Raw genomic sequence first — 25,342 nt, 5'->3', positions numbered from 1 at the left:
TATGCTGAAAGTGTGAAGACAGGAAGGAAATTCTCTGCTAAAATATGTAAAATATATGCTAATATATTTTTCTGTTAACATATAATTCTCTATTAATTTAATTGATATCTATTAATGTATGTTAATATTTCTGTTAATATATTTAAAAATATATTCATGCCAAAACACAAAACATATGATCCTTTATTCCAAGCATTCAATCAAACCCTACAAATTCAATCTGTTGGAATCACCTGCATACTGTCACTTGACTGTGTGCTTTTATGACATCCAGGCCACTAAAGAGCTAAAGAGTGGTGACAGGCTATGGTGAAATGTGGCAGGACTGGACATGGGCACAAAATGCTCCCTAGTTGGCAGTCTTTGCCTAGAGTTGCTTTTTTACAAAATGGAGTAAAACTGGAGAACTTTCAGATACTTGTAAAGAGATTAAACTACAGGAAATGTGCAGTAAGCCTGTGGAGCATACCTGCCATATAAATTAGAGGTGGTCTTGATCTGAATCCAGCCTGTCTCAGCACTCAGCTCTGGGAATCCAGTTCAGATTCCTTTGATAAAATGAGGCCTTAGCCGTTACAGTTAAATCTTTTCCCCAAGACAGCCTTGAATGTGGGATTTTAGTTTTGACCCAGCCTATAGAGAACGTAATGACATTTTACCATAGGTTTCCAGCTCAGTTCCAGCTTGAGTAATTTACAAGTCTGCTGGCACAGTTTAGCCCACACAGACCATGAAGTCAACCGTAAGTAAATCCAAGTTGATGTAAAAACAATATTGCTAGAATAGTGACAGATGCTGATTATCAAAAAAATGTCTGTTTAAGCATTTTGTATGGATCCATTTCCTCACTGCATACACCTGAAAATTTTGTAGAAGTTTCTAAGTAATTGTACTTAAAGATGTGGAATTTTCTTAACCTCATCTGCTAAAGAAATTGCAGGAATACATACTGCAAAAAATGACTGCTGTGGTTATTACTGTCACAGCTCAGGGGAGCTATTCAGATGCCTCATTTATTGGAGCTTAATAGATTAAAAGTCCAAATTGAGTCTCATGATATAAACCTAATCACATTCTAATCTGCATAATTTTCCCATAAGCAGCAATGGGAAATCTGTTTAATTTATGTTTCAGCAGTTGCCAATCATGCGGTGGACAGCATTGTTATTTTTATTTATTAAAATATTTTTATTGATTTCTGTCTGTAACATCCAGCTTTGCTCTTCCTTATTTGACTAGGAAAAATTTACTTTATTTGATATAATGACATAATGTAGAGTTTCAACTAACATGCCTGTATGTAATTGTTAACGTTAAGCTTTCCATTTTCTTTGCATTTACTGAATACCTGTCTCTGTGAACTAGATAATATAGCTTAATTTATTTAATACGTTTTATTCACCATATTTATTTATGTTTGCCTGAGGTCTAGATATGTGTAGGTGATTAATGAGTAAACCGAGAAGGATTTGGCTTCGTTATATAGCAAAATCTTCTAGCTGCAAACCTGTGCTGTACTTTGATGCTACCAACCTTATACTGTAGAATTATGTGGTATAGAAACCTATCAAATGGCAAATGGAGAGTAAGAACAATTCAAAAAATGTACACCTTGAACATTTAAGTTATAAGTAAAGTAGGTAAAAAAGCCAGAATTATATTTTCTGATGATGTTATGAATTTAAGGACATTCCATAGTAAGTGAAGCGTTTTGGATAGTTGCTGATCCAAAAATCCTGAAAGAACAAGTGTTACTCTTTCTTCTTCCTTTTGACAAATACGTCTTTATTTCTATTGATTCTTCCAGAACAAAATTTGAAAAAGCACAGAGTATATCAAGAGAATATCACGGCTATGCTTTGCAAAGCAGTGGTAAAGAAAGACCATTTGTTTTGGTAATTTTGAGTTGTGTAAGCTTGTGATGAAACTGGGCAGAGCTATGGTCTGGGTAATTACCATGTGAGATTTTTTGTAAAAATGCATTAGTCTCAGAAGGCCTTCATCTGAATTTTTGTGTGTGTTCCATAGTGAAATTCAAAATGAGACTCATACTGGGAAAGGACTCATGTATGGCTGTGAATGAAAGGCTCAAAGTTATATAGGATTCTGTGCTATGATTAAAATATAGCTCTAATTCTAACATGTTATGCTGTTCACAACGGAAAACAGAAACAATGTGGTATCATTCAGTCCTAGACCTCAAAATGATGAAAATCAAGCCTTCTCCTAGTCTTTGATTTTACAGCTGAATTCTGCCTCAGAAGAGCAGTGCTAGAACCCGTAAACCTATAAAATCTTTACAGTTTTATGTGGGACCACTTACACATCCTGGGAGAACAAAGACCAGTGTTACCCCGTGCTTTCCTAAGAACTTTGATTGGGACATTTTCACTATGAGCATTCTGTAATTTAACAGTACGGGAAAGAACTGATATCAGAGAAGAGCACTTTCCTGGGAGGAAGATGAACAGCTTTTTCTCTATAAGGGTGTTTCTCAGCTTTCAGTGCCTCAGGGGTTGTTCCAGTCCCAGATCATTGGAGGCTTGTTACAATTGAAACCGGTATCCTTCTTCACCCTCCACTGTCTGTAGCGTGGCCTGTGTTTGGGCCCAGGCAGGTAAGAGAGCATCTCTGAAGATGTTGCAGTCTCTAAGAGAGCTGGGAGCATACAGTCACATCTGCTCTCCCACTTTCCTCGTCTCTTCAAGAACTTTAGAGATAACCTCCAAGAGATTTTTATATCTTCAGGCACAAATGACAGCAAAAGTCAGAACTGAAATCAGAATTTAGGATATCCAGGGTCTAAGGCCAAACTACAACTCTCTGACTGAGATCGCATGGGATACTGATGCTAGAATTGTTTCTAAATTGAATGGTGGTAACAGATTCCCATGAATGTCAGCAGCTCTTTATCTGCATGACTGCTGCTGAACTTTCCAGGTGTACCCCAGTGGCTGTACTTTGGAGACTAACAGGTATAGTCTATCATTACTTTGAATGCAATGGAATATTAATGGACATTGTCAGCAAATGGTAGCAACGGGATATAGCTGTGAGGTCCTTTTGTAAGTGAATTATTTCTTTTTGTCTGGCTCTGCCTAATGAAAATCCTTGTCTTATATTCCTGTGCAATAACTTGGCAGGGATGTGTTTGGTAGTTCACCACCTGCGTGCTACTCAAAATATGAATGGCACTTCATCATTTTCAGATGAGCCAGAGCTAGTTCATAGCATGTATGCTTTATAAATTATATTTTTGTGGACTGTAGTGCTTACTGTACCCAATGAATCACATGGCACCTTCTCCTAGGATAGCATTAATTGAAATGCATTATCAATTTAAATGGCACTTTAATGACAGGATCACAACCTTTAGATCTGCCAGGTGGGTCTTCAGTTTGGTAAACTGCATTCTGGTTACACAGAGTTCCAGTTTAGGAAAACATGCATGTTTGGAAAGGGATGGGAAGCAAAGGAGGAAGGGGCAAGAGGCCGTAAAGGATATTCTGTGACCCTCTTCAATGGAAGATTTTTTTTTAGAATTTAAAATAAAAATTTGGTTTGGGAATATGCCCATCTGGGTGTCAGTGAAGTCAGTGGAACACAAATGGCGTACATCCATCCAAGAGCCAAAATTGTCTCAACCTCAAAACCCCAGCAAGCCTTTACTGGTGTATCAGCCAAGTAAAAGGATATATCTACTGCTACATAGAGCAGGCCTTCCTGCAGTTCTCAGGACTTTACTCAGTCAAGTGAACTGCACAGAAACAAAGGAAAAGCAGTTTCCGGCCAGCAAAATCAGCAGATCATGTGGCCATCGGGCCAGTTGCTCCAAACAAGGCATAAGCAGAGCAAACATTATTGTCAGTGCTTTCAGTCAGCAGAAGTCACTGTTAAGCCATGCCAGCATTTCATAATTTCAAATTTAATCACAGTGCCACTGTGGCTCCCAGAGTACCTGTATGTTCCTGCTAAGCCAGTATTATAGCTCCCCTGAGAGTGCCAGGGCCTGGTTCATCAGGCGCAGGTCTCGCAGAAGCCCTGTACTGCTCATGTGTTTGAAGGTGGAATTAACGGAGACAAGGAGGGGTCAGGGCTGACAGGCCCTGCCAAGCTCCAAGCACGGCAGCACTTGTATCCACAGCAACTCTTGGAAACAGGAGGTTACCTCACTGAGAGGAGGTTTTCCAGGGGTTTTCCTTCTGCAAAACACAGAATGTCTTAAAGAGACAGGGTGTTGTCTCTAATGCAACTGTTTGGTTAGTCCACCCACTTTAGCAGTAGCATCCCAGAGGGAGTTGAGAAATATTTCTTTGCACAGAACCAAGGTGTGGAACCAGCTGCTTTCCACAGTGGCTGCAGGAGGCTCAGACTGCTTCAGTGTAGGTAAAGGATTTGGGGCACAGAAGTCCCAGCCTCCCAACATGGAAGGCCGCTGCTGAGAAAGAAGCAGGGACTGCTGGTCCTCATTGACACTGAGCATGTAAGGAGCCCGGGTTCTGTGTTCTTCTCAGAGATGTGATATAATTAATCCACTGTTTGGCAGCATCTTCTTTCAGAGAAAGACAGGGACTTGCTACATCCTGCTGAAGTCTAAGCCGTTTCCTCCCTTGGAGGTTATGGCTATTAGCACTATCACCAGCTGTGGAGGCATGACCCCAGCTGTCCTTCCTCAGAAGCCCCTCGCTGCCATTGTATTTCCTTAGTGTGCTCAAGCTTTAAGAGGCCACATGAATTTTACTCTAGAGGTTGATGCTGTTAAGCAATTGTAGCTGCAACCCCCTTGGTTGTTTGTTGAGCAAGGAGACACTGTGGTTATAAGAAGATCACAACTATCAGCCCTGTTTTACCATTTTTATGAGCATTAGTGGAACAAGGTTTGGGGACTGAAGGAGAAAATGGAATATGAAAAGGAAAATGAAAAGAGGCTGTGAGGAAAGCATGTCATTTCTAAATGAATGCTCTCTGCAGAGGAATTGAATCTTTTCACAGCTGAAAATGGATCTTAAATCTGATGCCTTAGCTTGTTTCAGCTTCTGTAATGAAATAGAGTTTTCCTAATACCCTGTGACCTGAATTTCTCCCTGCTTTATGGGTGCTATTCCTTGATGTACAAACCTGTATTTTCTCAAGTCAGCATTTGATGATGGATGTCAAAATACAGGTCATGTATTATGCATATAGTATTACCGATTTAAGGTGTTTACTTGTCAAGTTGAAGAAATTCAAAAATGTCACATTCACTGAATTTGCACAGCTGTCACTTGTAGTTTTTCATGCCTTTAAATGAAAGTTGTGATAAAGCAGGTTAGTTTTCCTGCACTTTTTTTTTTCCCTGCTAAAGGAAAAAAAAAATAGAAAGGCTATCTATGGAATTTACATTTTAAGCTGGGAGCAGGAGTGTGGCCTGAAGGTCGATGATGCCTTTTGCCTCCAAGCATAGGCACAACAAATCTCCAAGAATTCCAATTCTTCTTTTTCTCAAAATATTCCAATATTTTTATATTATTCAAAAGCAGATTTTTAGAGGTGTCTTCACCAGGCAGGGAAATTAAAATAAAATAGCAGACATTTCTTACATCTCCCCAGACCATAGAATGAAAAATATTAAGGCGTGAGTCTGTGTTTCACTCAAGGAGAAAACAAAATCCCTTTAACATGCTTCCTGCATTTCAGACTGAATGCACTGGGTATGCAGTGTGCAATTATAGAGCTCCTGACAGCCTGTGTCTAACAGAAATGACACTTTTACCTCAATCTTCTAACACCATCATAGGAAGACAAATATTTGAAGGGTTAGAGAGAGGTGTCTGCAAATAGCCACCTATGGAGAGTGTATGTGTGTGTGCGCGCAGTTGTGTGCGCCTGTGTGCACATTGCAGCAGTGGCAGGGCAAGAAAGGTTTACGCATTTAGGGGCAGGTGTGCCAACTTTCCTCAATTTGCTTTTAGCTGATAGGGGAAATGCTTATGTGCTTATTCCATCTGAAGAGCCTGCTTTACTGAAAGCTGTTTTAGGGAGAGAGAGATGGGGAGAGAAGAGCCCTTGGGAAAAGGAGAAAAGCAGGGTCTCTAGGGATGCTCCCAGCAGTACAACCCTAGGCTGCTTGGGAGCAAGAATAGCTTTCTCTCATATGAGTGCCAAAAGTCTTGCTGTTGCCATTTTTGACTTGTAATTCTCCAGACAACCTGGTCAGTCCTGCCACTGTAACAGTTCAAGTAGTCCACAGCTACTTGAACTTTTTTAATATAGTGTCACAAGGGCCTTGTTGTGCTTTTCCTGTAGTGCAATAGAACGCAAAACTTAGACATAGGAGCCTGCTGCAGAAGGAGGTCTCACATTATCTACCTGTTCTCAGATAGCATTCCCTTCCTTTGGGGCCCCACTTTAATTTTGTTCTGCTGTTGTGGGAGTGTCACAGTTACCTCTGACCTGTGAAGTGGCTCCTGGAAAATCTCCATTAGACTCAGTTTGTGAGTGTGAGGAATCCTAGGCTCTGTCATGCAGCAGTGTGGAATCCAAGAATCAAAATGGCTATCAGTTCTGGTGCCAGACACAAGGAAATGTCTGCAAAACAATACCAGTTGGAAATGCAAACCACTGTTACCATGCTGGTCTCACCGAAATAGTTTCAGTGCAATGACTGGTATTAAATGACCAACTGTTCATGTAGCCAACATTTCTGATTGTCTCTAAGAAATCTGCAGTCAAATGATTTTCTGTGCACCGATAATATGATATAGAAGTGCTTTGCTGTCTTAGGTTTGCCTGTGGCAATGCTTTTATCTTGCAAGACTGCTGAAGATACCACATTCACCTCTTTTCTCTTAAGGAACTCCTTTACAGACTTTTCACTCCCTTATCCTAATGTGTATAGCTTTTCATGATAGAAGGAAATTCGTACTGCCACCTTTTGGAGGGCTCAGTAAGTATCTCTTATCAATGATTCTAGTTTTATTAGTTATCTATTCTACATTTGATATAGAAAAAACCTAGGGAGAAGTGAAATGAATGACACATAAGAATTAAAATCCCATTACATCAAGAAGTCCAGGTTGAGTGGTCAAAATTTCTGGGACAGTTTGGCAGCAAAGGTAATCATCACTGGAAAAGAACCAAAAAGTCCTCGCAACGACCATATAGAACCAGTACCACATGTTAAAAACTACAGTGTAGTTCAGATTTCCTACTTCATAAATTAGTCCTATAGCTGAAGAAAGTAAAGTAGATAATATCACGTCATCTCATTCCGAATTTAGTATCAGATGAATGCACCAATGAGTTAAACTCAGGAAAATGGTTTCCACACTGCAAGAAAATAACAAAGTTACATCAGGAACGAATTTGGCTGTGATTAATTCAGAATTGGCATATAAAGAAATCAAAAGTATTTCAGATCAGTAATGAGAGCCGGTCAGAAATCTGGTCCTGGATGTCCAGTGTGAGGTTAAAGAACTCAGGCCCAAATTAGGAAAAAAAAAGTTTTCTCACAAATGGGTATTTTGAAGGGAGTTTGGGTCAGTCGTGTTCCAAATGACAAATATTTCCTTAAAAATATCGCCTTGATAGTGGTCCTAAATGAAATCCTAAAGTCAAACGCTGGCTTCACCATCACTTCAGCAGTGATGATGTTAAATGAACATTCCCATGCTTTCTACAACTGCAATAAACAAGGGAGATGGAATGCATGCTAGGCTAGCTGTTGCATGAGGTTTTGTATAACTACCTGTCTTCCACCACCGACAATCAAACTCCAAAAAGCTTTGCCTGGGTATTCTTTTAGTTAAAAAAGAAAAAGAAAATAAAAGAAAAAATGCTAATTGTCAAGGGATTCATTTCCAACCATGCAGAGAATCAGGCTGAAAACACAATCTTTGTTAGAGGTGAACCTTGCTGCTCTCCAGCTCTTTTCTTTCTTTGAGTGCCAGCTGATGCGTTTCCTCTTCCACCTTTGTTTCCCATACATCCTCAAAGATGTAAGTCTTGTTCTAGTTTCTTTTCACGTGTCCCTGTTAAACATTCTTTGAAAATCTTTGTCCTTCTTTACTCTTTGTTTGTTTGTTTTTCTGTAAGAATGGGCCCTTTCATCACAGTATTCCTATAACTGGGGTTCCCCATAAAAATGCAGGGTATGGAAGGTACGTCTGAAACGCAAAAAAAACTTTGTCTGCGTTGTACTGCTCCTGGAAAATGACAAATCCTAAATGCTGCATGTTGATCAAACATCAGACTAACTAATAGAAGCTTACAACAGGATAATGGAAGTTTCTTGTGGTTGTACTACTGTGTACAAACAGTACTCTTTATAGTGGTAATTGAGGTTTAAGGAAAGACACCTGTTTAAGGGTTATTTGAAACACTAAAATAAGCCTAGATAAAGCCAAAGTCCTTTTGTATATTTATTGCTTTTATTCCTACTTAGGCAAGCACAACATTTAGCTACCAAATAACCTACTTTCTAAATGACTTGTATATTTCTGAAGGATTATGCTTTTAAGAAATAATTTGTGAAAATCAAGTCAATTTTTAAAAAAGAAAGGCAGATGTTTTTACTGTACCTTTCCCCAAAAAAAAAATGGTTAGGAAATTCCCTGCTGATTGTCTCTTTTTTTTTTTTAATTTCTGTCCGTATATCTTTCTACAGCCTAAATAAACTTTTTACATACAGAATCTCCTGTCTAAAATTTCTTCATGTTATTTTGTTTTATTTATTTGTCAGGCTTTACACCCCCTGGGATGGATAGGTCATCTCCAGACAACAGTCCGGTCCATGGCCTGTTACGTCAACCTTCCATTACAACAGGCGCCAACATCCCTATTATAACAGAGCTAGGTAAGAGAAGCTAACATTTATCCGTTCGTGTACTCTTCCCTGTCTGTTTCCCCACCTCCCTTCTTACGCGACTGCATAAGAAAATTACCTAAACTGTATCTTATACTGCCATGTTTTCTCCTCTGATAACTATTGTGAATTACTCCCTCTAAAGAAAGATTAGTAACCGTTGTTTCAGTTTATGTGTAAAACTGAATTATATTTCTCTCTTTCCTTTGGGTTTTCTCAATTTTCCTAAATAAACACTATCAGACAAGATGCTTTTTACATAGTGTAACAAATAAACAGGGTTCTTTGGGATAAGGTTAGGAAAAGAAAAAAAAAAAAAGAAGCACTGTAAGTATGAGCAGACATTTCCTGTGCATTTAATCAATAGTAAGAGGCCATTGGTTTATTTCTTCATGGTCCAGAACTGTTTAATCATGTGTAACCAACTCTGTATAACAGTATGAGAAATTTTACCCCTGAGAATATGATGATGGTAGGTAACCAGGCTCTGATTTCCACTCTGGCTGTGGGTATTTATGTTGTCAAGTGGTGTGATGTGAAGTGCAGAAGCTGGTCTGTTTTTTTCATGGCAAATACAAACTTGATTTGTGGTCCTTTGTCCTTTTATTTTCTTTTTCAGTTTTATTTTTTAGAGCCTTACCTGTCTTTTTCCCTTACTTTATTCTCTTTCTGTACTTTCTTTCCCCCCTAAATACTTTACCTATTAGCTAAGCCTGGCAAACTTCTGCCTTTGGTTTCAATCAGTCAGGAAAAAAACAGTGGAACCCACATTCTAATGATAACTGAACTGGGTAAGAAGTGCCTTTTTCCTTCACATCACTGTCTTATTTTCCACTGTTGTTGTTCTTACTGTCATCAGCTTTTTCTTTATTTATCTGGCTGTATCAGAGGGGCTACCCTCATGGCACTGCTTTGAATGTGTTTTATTTGTGGTTCTGGTTGAAATTGACTGTCTCGTTCTGGCCTTTCTTAATGATTTTTTTTTCATGCAGCATCAGTAAACCTTTGATCACACTCGTCTGACCTGCCGGCTGTTTTCATAGCATCTTCTCACCAATTCATTTTCTCTGACCTGGATTCCCATTTCCCGGGCCCTCCCCCACCAAGTTTTCTCTCCTTTTCTCTCCTTCTTTTTCTCCGTTTGTTATTTCAGCCTATTGTCAATTTGGTGGACATGCCCTAGCAGTTCTCACAGGAAGTCAAAGAAGAAGTAAAGAAACCAGGAAAGAAACCCCAGTATCACACTTTCCCTCCAGCTATTTGTTTATTTGGGGGAGCAGGCCATCTCTCAGAAGCTCGGATTTTGAAGCTGCAAAAAAGCATCCAAGCTTCTGTGTTGTTCCCTCTCAGTAAAGAGAGATCTCAGAAGCTTTTTCAAGCAGTGTTTGATTAGCATTTCCTATGGCGCAGCACCACACATTCAAGCCTAACTCACGTAGCCTGAAGACCTTTCATAGCAATCATAGCAGCTAACTTGCATCAGGCAGATAAAGATATCGAGGATGAAGCTCTACTCGCAGGATTCACATTAGATTTGTAGTACTGTGGAAACTGACACCACGCACGGCTAGCAAGTGCGTGTCAAAGTCAGGTGTTAGTCTGCCAGATGTAAGTGGAAAAAGAATGCTACTGTCAATAGCGCCTGCTCTCAGCTAGCAAATTAAACTAGGGCACAAGCTCTTCAAAAAGTACATTTTGAAACGATACGTCAGGCTTTCAAATACTATTTTGTTCAAGATCCCAGAGGATAAATTGATAGCCATTGTACAAAGAAAGGAGTAGCATAGGTATCGGTGTTTGCTAGGGTGAAAATCTTCCAACTCAGAGAGCAGAACACTTCTCCATTTAAAATGCTGAGGTGTCATGCTCACATGGTTACATCTGGGAGTGGGAAGGCAGGGTTTTTAAATCCTACCTCAGCTCTGGTCCTGACTTGGTGTATGATCATGGCCAAGTACTATCTCAGCAGTGCTCTAGAAGGAGTATAGCAATGCTCACCTCTTTCTGAAAGATGTAGCGAGGTTTTCTCTGTAATTATTTGTGTTCTGTAAGCTAAGCACGGCAAGTGCAATAGTATATACAGGTTGAAAAAGGATTGGGTGGAAAATGAAACTATACACGAAGGAAGATCAGAATAGCAGGCAGAATGGCTAAAACTAAAGAGTTCAGAGCCAGAATCTGATAACGTTAACAGCAGCTCTCATGTTGATTTCCAAGCTCCCTGTGTTGGCTCAGCAGATGGGCTCACACAAGGAATAGGGACATAGTCAAAGAGCGCAGTAGCAAATGCCAAAAAAAAAGTTTGTAATTTCCTTTCCTTGCAAGGGAATTTGAATCAGTTTGTCATTTACTAAGGTAAATTGTATTGCAATAGCACTACTAAGCAATCAGTGCTTTCATGCCAGAGGAGGACTAATATGGAAATGAAATATGCAATGAAATACGAATCACTCAATAAACTGATCTCAGGGAAACAACTATTTTTAGTGGCATGAGGTGGAAGTAGAGAGCCTAACTGTGACAATGAAATGCCAAAGAAAGACTGAATGACAAATGTGACTTTGTTTGGGCTTTTCTTTAAAGCAGCCCGATATAGATCCTTTTTCACACTGGCTAAGACAAAGGTTGTGGAAGCGAGGTTAGGGAGACAAATACGTGAGAAAGGCGATGCTGCAAGAGAACAGCTGGAGTATTGCTCATTCATTCAGACAGATGCCCGTTGAAGGGACAATGTATCCTCTTTTGAGCTGTAAGTGCATTAACACCACTCCAGCAAGAATCACAGCAGCACATCGAACGGATGCCTGTGGGCTAGATCAGAGTTTTATGGGCAGCCTCGATTTTACAAAGGGGTTCAGACTTGCTGTCTTTTGATAACATTCCACTACACATGCATACAACCCTAGCCACTGTACCCGACCAACACCAAGATTGTTTCAATATATAAAAGAGCCCTGTGGATCTCATGTGGAGTGCAGGCAGGCGGTGCCAAGAAACTACTTTTACGGCTAAGGGAGTCACCTATGAAGAGCAAGAGAGTCACCTCTTATGAGCAGGATTCTGACCCAAAGATTTTTAAATGCACATTTTCACATCCATCCTGATTTTAATTTCAGTGATGTCAAAGACACAAGTCTGTGTTTCCAGACATATGCCGTTTCTTTTTCTTTCTGACTGTGTAAAATGTGAGGTCACATGCTGGAGATGCAGAAGCACCTTATGATTTTATTATTATTATCGTTTTCAGTAAATGATTCAAACGTTCAGTTCTTGGACCAAGATGATGACGACGATCCAGACACAGAACTGTATCTCACGCAGCCCTTTGCATGTGGAACCGCATTTGCTGTCAGTGTGCTGGACTCTCTCATGAGCGCAGTAAGCAAACCAAACCTTTTTTCATTCTCCTCCATCAGACTTATTGTGAAAGAGTATGAAAGTGCAATCCCTGTTCCGCAGGTAGTTAGGAAAAGATACTTTTTTCCTAGATGTCAAGAGAATTCCGGAGCATAAGCAAGGGTTTTTTTCAGTTGGATCCAGAGACCCTTAAGCAGCTGAGATATCCAGGACCACCACGAATCCACGATTTTTAAAAGCAGAGTCTCATGTCCAGCCTGAAGGCTCATAGTGTCCAAACAATATTGTATCTCCCTTCTGAAACCCAGACCCAAATTCAGTGTTAGTCTCTGTGCTCACTGTGCATGTCCGACAGCGTCAACCGTGTTTTAAGCTTGTAATTGGGAACAATTCTGTGAGTGCTGAGGAGCACTGATAGAACCATATGAAAGCTAATGTACACATCAGGTGAACTGTATTTATGTGAAGAGAGGTCATACTCTTTTTTCACGAGCAGCCTGGTGAATCCAACTATAAATTCATGCCACCAACTACAGATGGTGGCCTTTGGTTATGTCTACAGTAGGGTTTTGTTTTGTAGCCATAGTACAGTTTCAAATCAAACGTCTCAGTCATGCTCCTGTTCACCCTCCCCTGCTTCATATTGGCTACGTTTTCAGAACAGTTTTGCTCCATGCAGGCTGCACTTCTTTCAGAGGAACCCTAAGCTCTGCTAAACATAGCAAGGGTGTAGCCTTTTGAAAATTCGAGCGTAAGCTTTCAGAGCTCCCCCTGGAATATAGTTCCATGGTGCTGGAAATCAACTGTTGTAAAACCCACATGATATTGGAAAAGAGCAAACGGGTTTCTTTTAAGGAGCCAAGACTGACCTTCACCTAAAATCAGAATGAAGCTTTCTGCCTGTAAGGAAAAATCACATTGATCTTTATTATTTGATATTTTATTCACATTTCATATTTATGTACCTATATTTCAAATTTTTATTCTCTGCTATATTCCTCCTATGATCCATCCACAGCCGAGTAGTATCAGTCAACAGTGACAACATTTTATTCTAAAGCAGCCTAGGAATTTGCAATAAGCTCAGAAAATACCTTGTTGAAAAGTTATTGGCTATGTTTTGCAGACTTGACAAATTCAGAAAGCCTAAGCAAACACACCTAAACGCTATACCTTCTCTAATTAAAATCTCTAGGAATAAAATATTTAGCATTTTCACATTGTAAATGGCAGTAATTTAACAGGAAAGTTCCAACTTTTATACTGAGAACTGTTCACCTACTCACATTATTCGAAGCAATGTCCCCGAATGAATCTCTCTGCAGGCCATTTCCAGAGTCCTGGAAGAAGCTGGGTTAATTTTTCTGATCACCGCTGACATTTCCACAAAAAGACAGCAAAATGTTGTGTACACCATTGCTTTCTTGTGCAAACACACATAATGTAGATAATAGAGAGTCAGTAAGGAACGTATAGAACAATACTCTGTAGAAATTTCTACCTGGAACTCATCACATGATCCTCACAAGATTTTTAGTTATTGCCATCTTTCATTCACGTTTAGATTTTGACAACACGTCCCTCCATTTCTGTAATTCCTTTCTTCAACAGAGACCTTTTTCATACAATGGCACAGCTAAGTGGTCATGTTATATGTAGCGTGAAGCCAGAGAAGCGTGATAACAGGAATTGAAAATTCCAACCAAGAAAGAAAAAAAATCAAGAAGACAAGTTAAGGATCAGCCACTTAGAATTGGTCACTGTTCCATCTTTTGTTTCACCACATTGCTGATTTGTGGCAGTGTTATTTTCTCTTTCGTTCCTCAAAGGCCTAGTAAAGAGTTGGAAATGTAAAAATCTTCCTAACCCTCCAGAAAGTGTAAGATATGTGAGATGGTTTCCCTTTACTGTCCTTATTCTCATGGGAAGGATGTATGCTTCTTTCAACAGTTCTCCAAGGAAAGGAGCATTTCTCACGCAAACTAATTTACCTGCACTGTATTATCCCTGGTTTTCTAGAGTGCGCTCGGTTTTGGGGTCCATCATCTATATAGTGTGCCTACCTTCAACCCAGTAATGGCACACCAAACCCCAAATCCTATAAACTGTGAGATGTGCAGTTGTACATTCATCCTATTAGTTGCAGTCTGCAATGCAACTAGGTGGAATTCTGTCAGAAGAAAATTAATCACATTCTGCAGGCCTTTCCCAATTCATTTTGGGACAAGAAAATAGTTCACTATTCAGTCCACTTAGTGACTGAGTTTTATTGTTTCCTAATTTTTATAGCAAAGTTCCAATTTATGATCTCTGTCGATATCTCAGGAATGGCACTTCCTCATGTGTGCTAAAATACAAATGCACACTGCGTGAACTGCTTCATTAAGAATGAATTGCTTCTTACAGAAGTGGAGTTTTGCAGAAAAACAGGTGTCAGAAAGAGTAGAAAATAGAATAAGAGTAGACAGTGGCATACTACCCATTCACACAGTAGTCTTTCCAACATCCAGGCGATTTGAAACTTGAAGGAAGCTTATATGTAGAAAAAGAGGGACAAAATATGTATTGCACAGTAATCCTTTTCTATGAAGTGTCTATGCAGAGTTGTATCCTCAAATCACATTGCCAAGTATAATGCGTTGTTTAAAGTATTCAGTTATGGAATACCAATTCAACAGTATTAATCAGTGTTGAAAAAGTATTGTAGTATATGTAACTTTATTAATATGGGAATAGTGATTTAAACCCTACTCGCAAATCCCAGAAAACCTGTGGTCACTTACTGAATCAACTCTGAATGCTCGAAGTCATTACTTTTGTGTTGTTGTTATTCCTGTGCTTGATAGTATTAGACATTTGAAATTTGAAATTGTCTGATATTTTCCTAGATCAAAGGTAAAATGCGTAATTAAGCGTACTTCTCAAAAGGCCGCTTACAGGCTATCTACAGTTTGTCCTCTGCAGCAAAGGCAGAGTATCGCAAAGCCTGTGATTCACACTGTGGCAGTTTGAAGATCATTGCTCAGAAGAGAGTAATGAGCTCAGAAACTGCACTGCCTTCTGATGACTTGGTAACAGTCATCTCTCCAGGCTTTAGCTGAAGTGCCTGATTGTACTCTGTGTGAAGACCACATGTGTGGTTCAAGTTTCAAGTGTAGCAGTGGCTATTGTTAAAGCACACCAGCTAGTCATTGTTATGTCTGTGAAGAGACATCTGCAGACATCAGAGACTTGAGCGATATAGTAATATTGGTTTTGTCATAACATATGCAAAAACAGGGAAGGAATATTTGTAGTCAGACTCAAGGTGGGGCCAGTCCTGGAAAGCAAGGTACATTTTCTTCACCAAAGTGATAACCAGGGGATTAGAAGCATCTTTTAGACAATGTGGAAGTTGTTGTAAAGAGATTGTTTTCATCTAAACAAAACTTACATGACATAAGAGAAGCAAGGTGTTTGGTTTTCTGAGAAGGACTTTGTCCTTTTCTGGGTGATGTTGCGACAGTTATTTCAGAAAATCCAGTGCATGTGAGCAAACCAGTTTTATCAACACGCAGTACTTTCAAAGGCTTGCAAATCTGGCCTGAGAGCCAAAGCTTGCCTGTGTCTCCCTTTGGTGCCTAACCTAGGAAAACCAGAGAAGCTCTGGCAGGTTGGCATTCCTGTCATACACGCGGGCATTAGACCAGATAGCATCTGTGTTTCTCCCTTCCGATCTCCAGAACCAGACAGTAAAATTTAACAGCTGATATCCTAGAATGTATGTCCTTGTGCTAGATCTTCAGGTCTAGGCTTTTCTTTTATAACACAAAATCCTATTTCTCCATATAAGCAAAAGCAGCAGAGTGGAAGAAAGTGAAACAGGTAAAAGCAACTTTTCAGTACATCCTGTATTCAATAGTTCTTCCCTCTTCAGAGTTCCTACAGTCTTATGTAGGAAGAAAATAAACTGGTGTAATCTATTATATGGGTATTGTGAAACACAAGACTCTTTTTGCGCGAGTCTGTTCAGGTGATTAGCAAACAGCATCATTTACCACAAAGTGCTTCAAACTTCTTTATATTTTGGACACTATTTTGAGAAGCAGTACACTGTCAAACACCATAAAACCCTTTTGTTTTTTTCTGCTCTTTATTCTGTCCTAAAGAACTGTTTAGTAACTGTTTAGTAAGTTACTGGTGTTAGCTCAGTCGTTCCCCATGTTTGGATATACATTATCCATTCATCAGAATTCCTCCAACTGCAAAATAAAAGGGAGTTAAAACAATTGCATGAAAGAGATGGTAAAAAACAGCACGCAGTAGAGGAGGGGCCTTCCTAGAAGAAATCCATATTAAAAAACACCCTAGCAAACATTTAAAAAAATGGTGATATGACTTGGAAAATGACAATTTTAGAGTAATTATAAATGAAAAGAAAAGTGCTATTAAAGTTAAAGCAATGTTATTAAAAGATGTGCTAATTTTCAGTTAAATTTTCTGTAAAAGACCAATTAGTTTAAGAGGCTTGACAGCATTAACTGCAAAACATAAGCGCTCTAGTAATTATACTTTAAAAAATGATTGAACAAACAGGAAAGTGTCCCCGAAACATCAGAAAGAGCCACACAACAATTCGGACACATAGGCTAGGTGGCAGTGCTACCTCAGATATCTATGCCAGGATTTGCTTGCTGTTTACCCAGTTCTAGTGTCTATCATGCATTTCATTTTTTATTTTATCAAGCTGGTACCTATGTCATATTCGCATTGCAGACGCTGATTATAATGACACTATACAGATGTTCATTGTGGGGTACAGATAATGGCAGCCGCAAACAAGTCTGTCTTCAGCTCTGATTTTACAGCCAAGAAAAGGAAATCACTGCCATTACTGGAGAGTGCCGTGTTACTTTAAGCACAGCAGCACCTTTCCAAAGTCATTCTGTGGATTGCTTCCTTACAAGTACTGGCATATCCAGGCCATGTACCCTCCCACAGAGCAAGTACAAGATCACTCTCAAATTAATTTCAGTGTATTATTATTCCAAAGGAAATGGATATCAGCTAGTTCAGCTTTTCAGTGTTCTCCAGCTCCAAACTGGCAAGAGGCAGTGAAAGGAGTCTGATTGTTGTCACAATTGAAAGCAGGGGTGGATGGGTTTTTCCTGAGGAGCAGTAAATATTAGTACAGGAGGAAGCAACCCTATTCAGCAAAAGATGCCAAGAGACCACTTCCTCCTCACCCATCCTTTCTTGGTAACGTCTGGGCATTTTCCGGTCAGTTGCAACGCCAACACAATCCATCCTGAAAGCTGTAATCTTTTCACTCATTGATGGCAAACAAACAAAACCATCATTTGGCTGCACTCATCCATCTGATTAAATGGTGGCATCCACATCAGTCAGGCGAGAAACCCAAAGGAAGCCATTGTTCCAAGAGAAATGGTGTCTCCTTTGCTAATAAGTGTCGTAGCTTTGCCTCAACATTTTTCTAGCAGTGGGAGGCCCTTCTCGGGTGACAGCATTCAGTTGCATTGACAATAGACCTGATTCGTTTCTCATTTGCATCAGTTTCATAGTAGTGTATGGCTCCCAGAGTTACTCCTGGTTGGCATATTCTGACATAAGTCAGAACTGGGCTTATTTTTATCCTAAGTGGGTTGCGGCGGTGGGGGGGGGGGGTGTTCAATTTTATTTTATGTTGTTTTAGTTTATTTTATTGGTGCCAGTAAGTTTGTGACTGGTGCCTGACCTGATAAGTTGTTGTACCACTGCTTTCATTTACAAGTTTAATATGAGATCTATAATAAACTGAGTAATACAGCCCCAGTATAATGTGGAGTGGGAAGTGTTGCCAAAAAGGGCACCTGTGAATCCCACCTCAGTGACATTGAGGAACAAGTAATTAATTGAAGAATAAACAGTCACACCAGGTTGTCTGGTCTCTCACCTATTAAACGTCATATAATCACTCCAGACTTACAGTCTCGCAAGGGGTCACAATGATTTTTCCATATGTTTAGAAAGGTTTGAATTACACTTGAATGGTTACACAGCCCATCCACATATGTAAGAGCTGTTTAGAGAATAGCTGTTGTTCTAGACCGATTCCTCCTGAACCCCAGGTAATGTCACACTACTCTTCACAGTACACTTCGTATTTGAAAATACATACTGCCTTATCCAGGGTAATTTAAACATTTGGAGCTAATGGGATGCAAAGATTTGCTTTAGGACTTGCATAACAGTAACAGTGTTTTCCTCTCATTCTAATGTTGTCGAGAGGGGAATGGCATATATGGCTATGGAAATAAGCAGAGGTGCCTGAAGTTTTGAAACTTCAGTGTAACGGTGAAAACCATTGCCGTGTAGAATTCATGTTCGCCTGTTTTATCTGTCATACCAAGGAAACAATGACACTGAAGTTTCATTATGCAAAGAAAGACTATCAAAGTAACATGGATAGGGAGTCTGGTCTGCATTTTTATCTCAGGATAAAACATTTCAGTCTGTACCTCAGTTTACCCATGTATTAAAGAAAATTGCACTATATGGATAGAGCAATGAATGTCGTTGGAAAAGGTTATCGAGGTATTTGGATAACAAGTGCTCTTTGAGAGTGCAGTATCCTTTTTCACGTGGTCGGAGTGGATTTGTTCCAAGTTCTAAGTTCAATAAAAGTCATAAGTGTAGTAATGTGAATCCCGTGTACTCTACAGCTAGCTCATTTTCTTCTCACACGTTCTCCACACTCACAAAGCTTCTGAAAACCCACACATTGGTGTCGGCGTAAGCGATGGTGTCTCCTTTTTCTGTTGATCATTATTTTTTTTCCCAGTATGTAACACTGCAGATACCTAACTGCGTCTCTCTGAACTATACCAGTATACTTTCAAGTGAACTTGAAAGTCATTCATCTGGCATTAAATTAATATTTAAAATGCCCATTGTTTGCCTGACAGACCAGCAATGGTACAGATGCTGGCAAAATGTCAGTGTGGAGTAAATCTTTCCTAATAAACCACTCTTACCCTATACCCTAGAGTTTTTTAAAAGGACGACCAGGATCCCAAACTCATCATACATTTATCTGGAATGAACTCGAGATGTTTAATTGATACACGCTTATGTCTGAACACTGTCAAGTCTCGTAATAAGATGTTTAGTACAATACCTCGGTTAGACTGCTAGAGTCCAGCCGCAGTAATAAGTAATGACATTTGCAGCACAAAGGCAGCTCCCCAACGAATTGGTGACAAGAGGAAAGAGGCAATCTAGCCTGCGTAAGCTGTAAATGTGGTCTGAATTTTACAATTACATGTCCTAAAGCCCATTATTAGACATGAAGGCAATGAGAAGGAAAGCAGTCATCGCATCACTACTAACACCAATTATAGGAAACATAAATCATTCAAATTTTTGTACTTTAACAAAAATCAGCCTGAATTGGTGTTTAAAAGGAAGGATCTAGTATAGGAGCCTAATGGGATAAAAGCAAATAGAGTAATTGGAGGCTGCTGTCTTTTCACTTTCTATATAAAATTATTTGAAGAGACAGCCAAGAACTTTAAACAGCAGAAACCCAGAAAAGTTGTAATTTGGATGTCTTCGGTTGTGACTTTAATGGTATTTGCCTAAAGAGCTTTCTTTTATCTCGGCAGACATACTTCAATGACAATATCCTCACACTGATACGGACATTGGTAACAGGAGGAGCCACACCGGAGCTGGAAGCACTGATTGCCGAGGAAAATGCATTGAGAGGAGGTTACAGCACACCACAGACACTTGCAAACAGGGACAGGTGTCGAGTTGCTCAGTTGGCTTTGTATGACGGGCCATTTGCAGACCTAGGGGTAAGATCACAACAGAGAGGTAGGACCAAAGCCGGTCCCGTGGTCTATGTGTTGTGTCTGAGACCGAATCAAAAATCTATTCTAATTGGTGCATCATTCTGATTATTCGGTTCAAATGTTTTGGATGGTTTGAAACTTTACTACGCAGCTGTCAGGTTTGCTCTTAAGCTTTTTAAGAAGCTACATTACCTCCTAGTGTACTTTCCTGAGTATTTCAAGCAGAGTCAAAAAAAGAAAAGCTTGGCTGTTCCTAGATGTCATCTAAAGAGATGGATGAGCCAATTTGGAGGAAAGAACCCTCCTAATCATAATGCGCTGTAAACATGAGCAATATGTACACCCTCATCAGGTTTTGATAAGTTTATTTAGTTTTTGCACGGAGCTTTCAGTTCTCAGTTAAAATATACGTATTAGCCTGGGAACCAAGCTGCAAGGTTTGGTTTCTGCTATGGATGAACTATACTGAAAGCCTAATTTTCCGACATTCTCACTCCACTATCCCAAGAGAAAAGCTAAAAAGTAATTAGTTAAAAACTAATGTGTTTTGCTAGTCAAAGCAATTATTTGATATCATTTATGAAATATGGCATACATATCAGCATTTTTTTAAAGTGGGAGAGGTTTTAGTATCCTTTTAACTCCTCAGATCCCTTATTTCAGTTGTTTTTGTCAGCGATTTTATTTGTCAAGATGACAGTACAGCTACTGCCAAAAAGAGTCAAAACTATGAATAATAGTAGGACAACAGATAATATAATGTGTAGAATTATGCCTCGTTTGATATCCAAATTGCATTTCCATCCGAAAGCAAGTAATTCACTCTTACTACTATGGTAACTTTTCATGGACCAAGGCTGCCAAAAATAATGATCATTTTATATATTTGTTTTTATGTGAAATGAAATGTGTAGTTTATTCATTGTCTTGGGTAAGGAAATTCATATTAAAAACAGGCTGTCTATACATTGTCGGTTTTGTAGAAGATCCTACTGAAAATCCACTGCACTGTCATGGTTTTGAACGAGAAAAGAGCAAAAAAGTGCTGTTCTCTTGTTTCTCTTTACCTCCTTTTTTTTTTTTTTTCAACCCTAGGATGGAGGTTGTTACGGAGATCTATTTTGTAAAGCACTGAAAACGTACAATATGCTTTGCTTTGGAATTTATCGATTAAGGGATGCACATCTAAGCACTCCCAGCCAATGCACTAAACGGTAAGTCCAGTCCACCAAAGGAGTTGCATCTGTATGGATTTGGACAAAGTGGGTAGAAGTAGGAATCAGTGTAGGTTGACACTGTACCTAGGATTAGTGGTCAGAATAATAAGAGACTTCCGTCCCTGAGGCAGCCAAACCAGATCTCTTTCCAGCACCGAATGCACTTGAAAACAAACCAACAAACGAAAAAAGAAGTGAGCTTTGTGGTTTGTATTCATTTCTTGCCCATACCAAAAATTCCTATTGCTTTGAGCATGTACAATGCTTTTTGCGTGAAAGATGTTAGCATTGGGCTCTTTCCTACACTTCAAAGAGGATTGGTTGAAAGTGGTGGAATCTTGAAATTGAGAAATGTGTATGTGAGGCCTGTGATATATATTAGCAATGTTGGATCCTTGTACGTGTGGATTTCTCTTTATAAATGCTTGGTGACGTCACGAATCCACAGGTGGAATGGAAAAAAAATAAAGTGAAAATAAATTAACCTCACTGCGACCTTCCTGATATACTTGTGTTAGGTACAGTCATAAGCCAGACAAATAATTGTATTCTTTGCTCAGGTGACAGTATTTAAGTATTTAATAAACATACAGTAAATATATATTTGAACCTGCTTGAAAATGACATTGCTGGTAGGTCTGTTTTTGCTTTTTATCAATATGGGAATCTGTTTGCTAGAGTCACTGCATTCCAATGCAGCTAGAGATAGGAGGGTGAACTGTATGCTGTATTCTCTGAAAAATCATGATGCAGTTCCCTTGGAGAACATCCTACTCAGTATGTCTGTCCCACTCAACAAACATCCAGAAAGTGATATCTAACATGAGATAGCACCAAATAATTGGTAATATGTCAGCTAAAATCAGGTATATATTGAAGAAACAGAAAGGCAGAAATCTGGATAAGTGTTCAAGAGGTAACATCTCTAGAATAATTTTTTAGGTGAGATCTAAACCTTCTTTCTTTCTTTCTTTCTTTCTTTCTTTCTTTCTTTCTTTCTTTCTTTCTTTCTTTCTTTCTTTCTCTCTTTCTTTCTTTCTTTCTTTCTTTCTTTCCTTTTATGTCTTTCCAGTTACGTTATCACAAACCCACCGTACGAGTTTGAGCTTGTGCCGACAGACTTGATCTTCTGTTTGATGCAATTTGACCACAACGCCGGCCAGTCCCGAGCCAGTCTTTCTCATTCCTCCCATTCCTCCTATTCTTCCAGCAAGAAGAGCTCATCTGTTCACTCCATCCCATCCACAGCAAACCGACCGAACCGCACCAAGACCAGGGATTCCCGGGAAAAACAGAAGTACGTGCAGGAAGATAGACTTTGATGTGTGTACCTGCTCCCACTGTGTGTGAAACTTGCATTCACCACTCATTCTCCCCAGTTAATGTGTCCAACAGTAACGTTCCCCGTTTTGCCATGGAGCTCTCCCTTTTTGTACACATTTTTTGCATATGTATGACAGTGTGCATGAGATTGTCATTTTTATTTCACCACCATAAAACCCTTAAGCACAACAGCAACAAAGCAGACGGACCAAAAAGTTATTTATGATGCTAGGGGAGATAAAAATTCTAAAACCCATAGGCACACTGAAAACTTAAATAACTCACTGCAGTTACTCTACGTATCAAAAAACAGAGTGTATTTAATGTCAACACTTTTGATGTTAGAGTTACACAAAGGAAGTCATTAGCACAGAAGCGTTGATGTATGTTGCGGTAGGTTTTTATAATCGTATTTACAGGAGTTGCCACATGTAGTTGAAGCTTACAAAACTAACCAGCTGCAAAACAACAACAACAGCAAAAACACTAATTTTTCACTCTCAAAGCTTATATTGTATAGGGCTTACACTCTTTGTATAGATTATTGCTACGCACCTGCTTTATACCAAAGCGACATCAGGGACGAAGTTGCTCGTTTTAGGTTATTCTCTGAAATACGAGCCTTTTGGAGATAGCGGTTTTTTTACCCTTTAATCCTGAAATTGTCTGGGAATGGAGTTGTCAAACTCCAATGGTTTAATTTCAATTTAGAAAGAGTCTAATTGCATATTAAATTATTATTCTATTTATACGGCCACAGAAATAGCTATATTTTCTTTCACTTTTGACATTTGGGATAAAAAGCCATATGTATCATAAATATCAGACGTAAGTCAATAAAAACTGCCTTGCTGGGACTTTTGCATCTTTAAAAGGTGAATTAGTCACCTTATGTATAGAATAAATAATGTTCAGAAAAGAGCACGCATTTTTCTGCATTTAAGTATTAGTTCTCGGGGGACTTTATTCCTTTCCCCAGATGGTAGTTTAGTGTTTCCTAGTTAGAGCGATGGTATAAATCTTCCAACGAGAGTCCTGATACGCAAGGACCCTCTGGAAATCCCAGGCAATGTTCCAGCTGTTTTTTTTATAACAGGGGTGTGCCAGTACACGTTAAGCAGGAACACGAGGGAAGACAACAGAGCGCCTTTGAGATCTGAGAGGTTCCTCTCCCAATTGGAAAGAAAAGGTGCTGCACCCTAGATGGCTAACGAGCAGAACAAGAGGGCCGGGGTGAAAACATTCACTATGCCGAGGCATCATGTTCTAGGCACATGCCAGAGTCTGGTTGTTGCATATTCTCAGCAATTACTCATCCAGCCAGAGATTGTGTCAAGGAGGTAAATGAAGTAGTGGAAAGGAATCTATCCTAGACAGCCACAAAAAGGATACTCGAGGCCTAGAGTTTAATGCCAAATGCCAACGTTCCAAAATATATAGAAATAGTTCTAGGCCATGTGAAGAGGTGCCCAGGGTAACAGGTAGGAAGGCCGGGAGAAACACGCCACATCGCTACCCAGCAAGAAAGCATGCAGGGGGAAAATAAGTACTTTGACGCGGGAGCGATGAGCATTGTAACAGCCAACCCAGACAAGGTGCTTTTATGGTTAGTGTTGTTTTCTACCTTCCCCTTCCCCAAGCATGATAAGTTTGAAGAATTGCTTGCTGTGTGATTTGACAAAGAAGCCAAGCACTTTTACTGACAAAACCTGGAACCATCTAAGCGGGCTACGGAGAGTGCCACCGTGCAGTGTTAAGCACGATTGGAATGCAGTATATACGTATGTGTGCATTCAAACGCATCTGTAACTCCTGTCAGTGAAATATGAGGCAAATTTTGGTCGCTCCCCCCCCCCAAACGAGTATATTACAGTTGCTCTTGATCATAAAGACACATTCGTGTGTTTCTTCATTCAAAGAAAGTTATCGTGTTTTGCCCCGAGAATATTTATGACTACAAGGATGTGCCAGTTAAAGTGCTCAACAGGAAATATGACAGTTTAAAAGCATTGTAAAACTTACATAGCTTACTTCTTTTTCTAAAGTGCAACAAGGATGAATAGAATGGGCCAAGGTATGATAATTAATGGTTCTGCATGACCTAGCAACTGCTGTGGGTTTCCTTCTATAACTTTGTCCTTGTGAAAACCTGTGAGATTAAAAAAAAAAAAAAAAAAAAAAAAAAAAAAGTAGTTACAAACTTTATGCAGTTATTGGCTTGTATGTTTGGGTGTTTGTTTGTTGTTTTTTTTTGCCTTTTTTTCCCTCCAAACCGGAAGTAAAACTGGCTGCTGCTGCTGCTGTTGCTCAATCCTGTTTTATTTTTGATCCTCTCATCTGCTTGCCTTTCTAATTGCACGTGTCCTCTCGTAAACACCTAGGTTCCTGCCCAATGAAGACGCCTACCCCAGTGCAGACATTATTGTAATTTCCCATTCCTCATTCTAGCCCCGTTCCTCCCCTCCCTGCTATCCCGTCCCTCGTGTATGCACATGAGCATCTTTTTATGTTGGTGATATTGACGGAAAATACTGGAGAGCAGTTATGCATTTTGGAGGAACGCTAATGGCTTTGACACCAAAATGCTTTTCCATTAATGTTTTATCTGTATTCCATTTAGTAGAGGAAGGAAGAGTGTTAATACGTAGCCACTTGTCACATACTAAATAATAATGATTTTACCAAAAAATGGTGTTTGTATAACAGTGCAACTCAAATAAGAAAAAACATAAACAGTCTGCATTAGAGAAACAGTTTGTCTATTTTGT

The 25,342-nt window shown here is 39.4% G+C and overlaps 1 protein-coding gene across 17 annotated transcripts in view; it reads left to right on the top strand.

Annotated features, from left to right (window-relative positions):
- Positions 1-25,342, top strand: part of KCNMA1 (potassium calcium-activated channel subfamily M alpha 1) — a 472,598-nt gene that overhangs the window by 441,460 nt on the left and 5,796 nt on the right. For 5 of the 17 annotated variants that reach the window (XM_083843590.1, XM_083843589.1, XM_083843588.1 and 2 more), the window contains 6 exons: positions 8,720-8,833; positions 9,550-9,633; positions 12,090-12,220; positions 19,843-20,037; positions 21,130-21,248; positions 22,324-24,885. In XM_083843590.1, coding sequence (XP_083699716.1) covers positions 8,720-8,833; positions 9,550-9,633; positions 12,090-12,220; positions 19,843-20,037; positions 21,130-21,248; positions 22,324-22,573 — 893 coding nt within the window. In that variant the 3' untranslated portion in view covers positions 22,574-24,885. Of the gene's footprint in view, positions 1-8,719; positions 8,834-9,549; positions 9,634-12,089; positions 12,221-19,842; positions 20,038-21,129; positions 21,249-22,323; positions 24,886-25,342 lie in introns of those variants that run through there. The other 12 variants (XM_083843584.1, XM_083843575.1, XM_083843577.1 and 9 more) reach the window with 5 other exon arrangements.

The sequence above is a fragment of the Anser anser genome (genome assembly GCF_964211835.1).
Source record: "Anser anser genome assembly, chromosome: 7".
Classification (NCBI taxonomy): Eukaryota; Metazoa; Chordata; class Aves; order Anseriformes; family Anatidae; genus Anser; species Anser anser.
The sequence above is the reverse complement of the archived record's forward strand: the minus strand, read 5'-3'. Positions and strand labels throughout refer to the sequence as shown.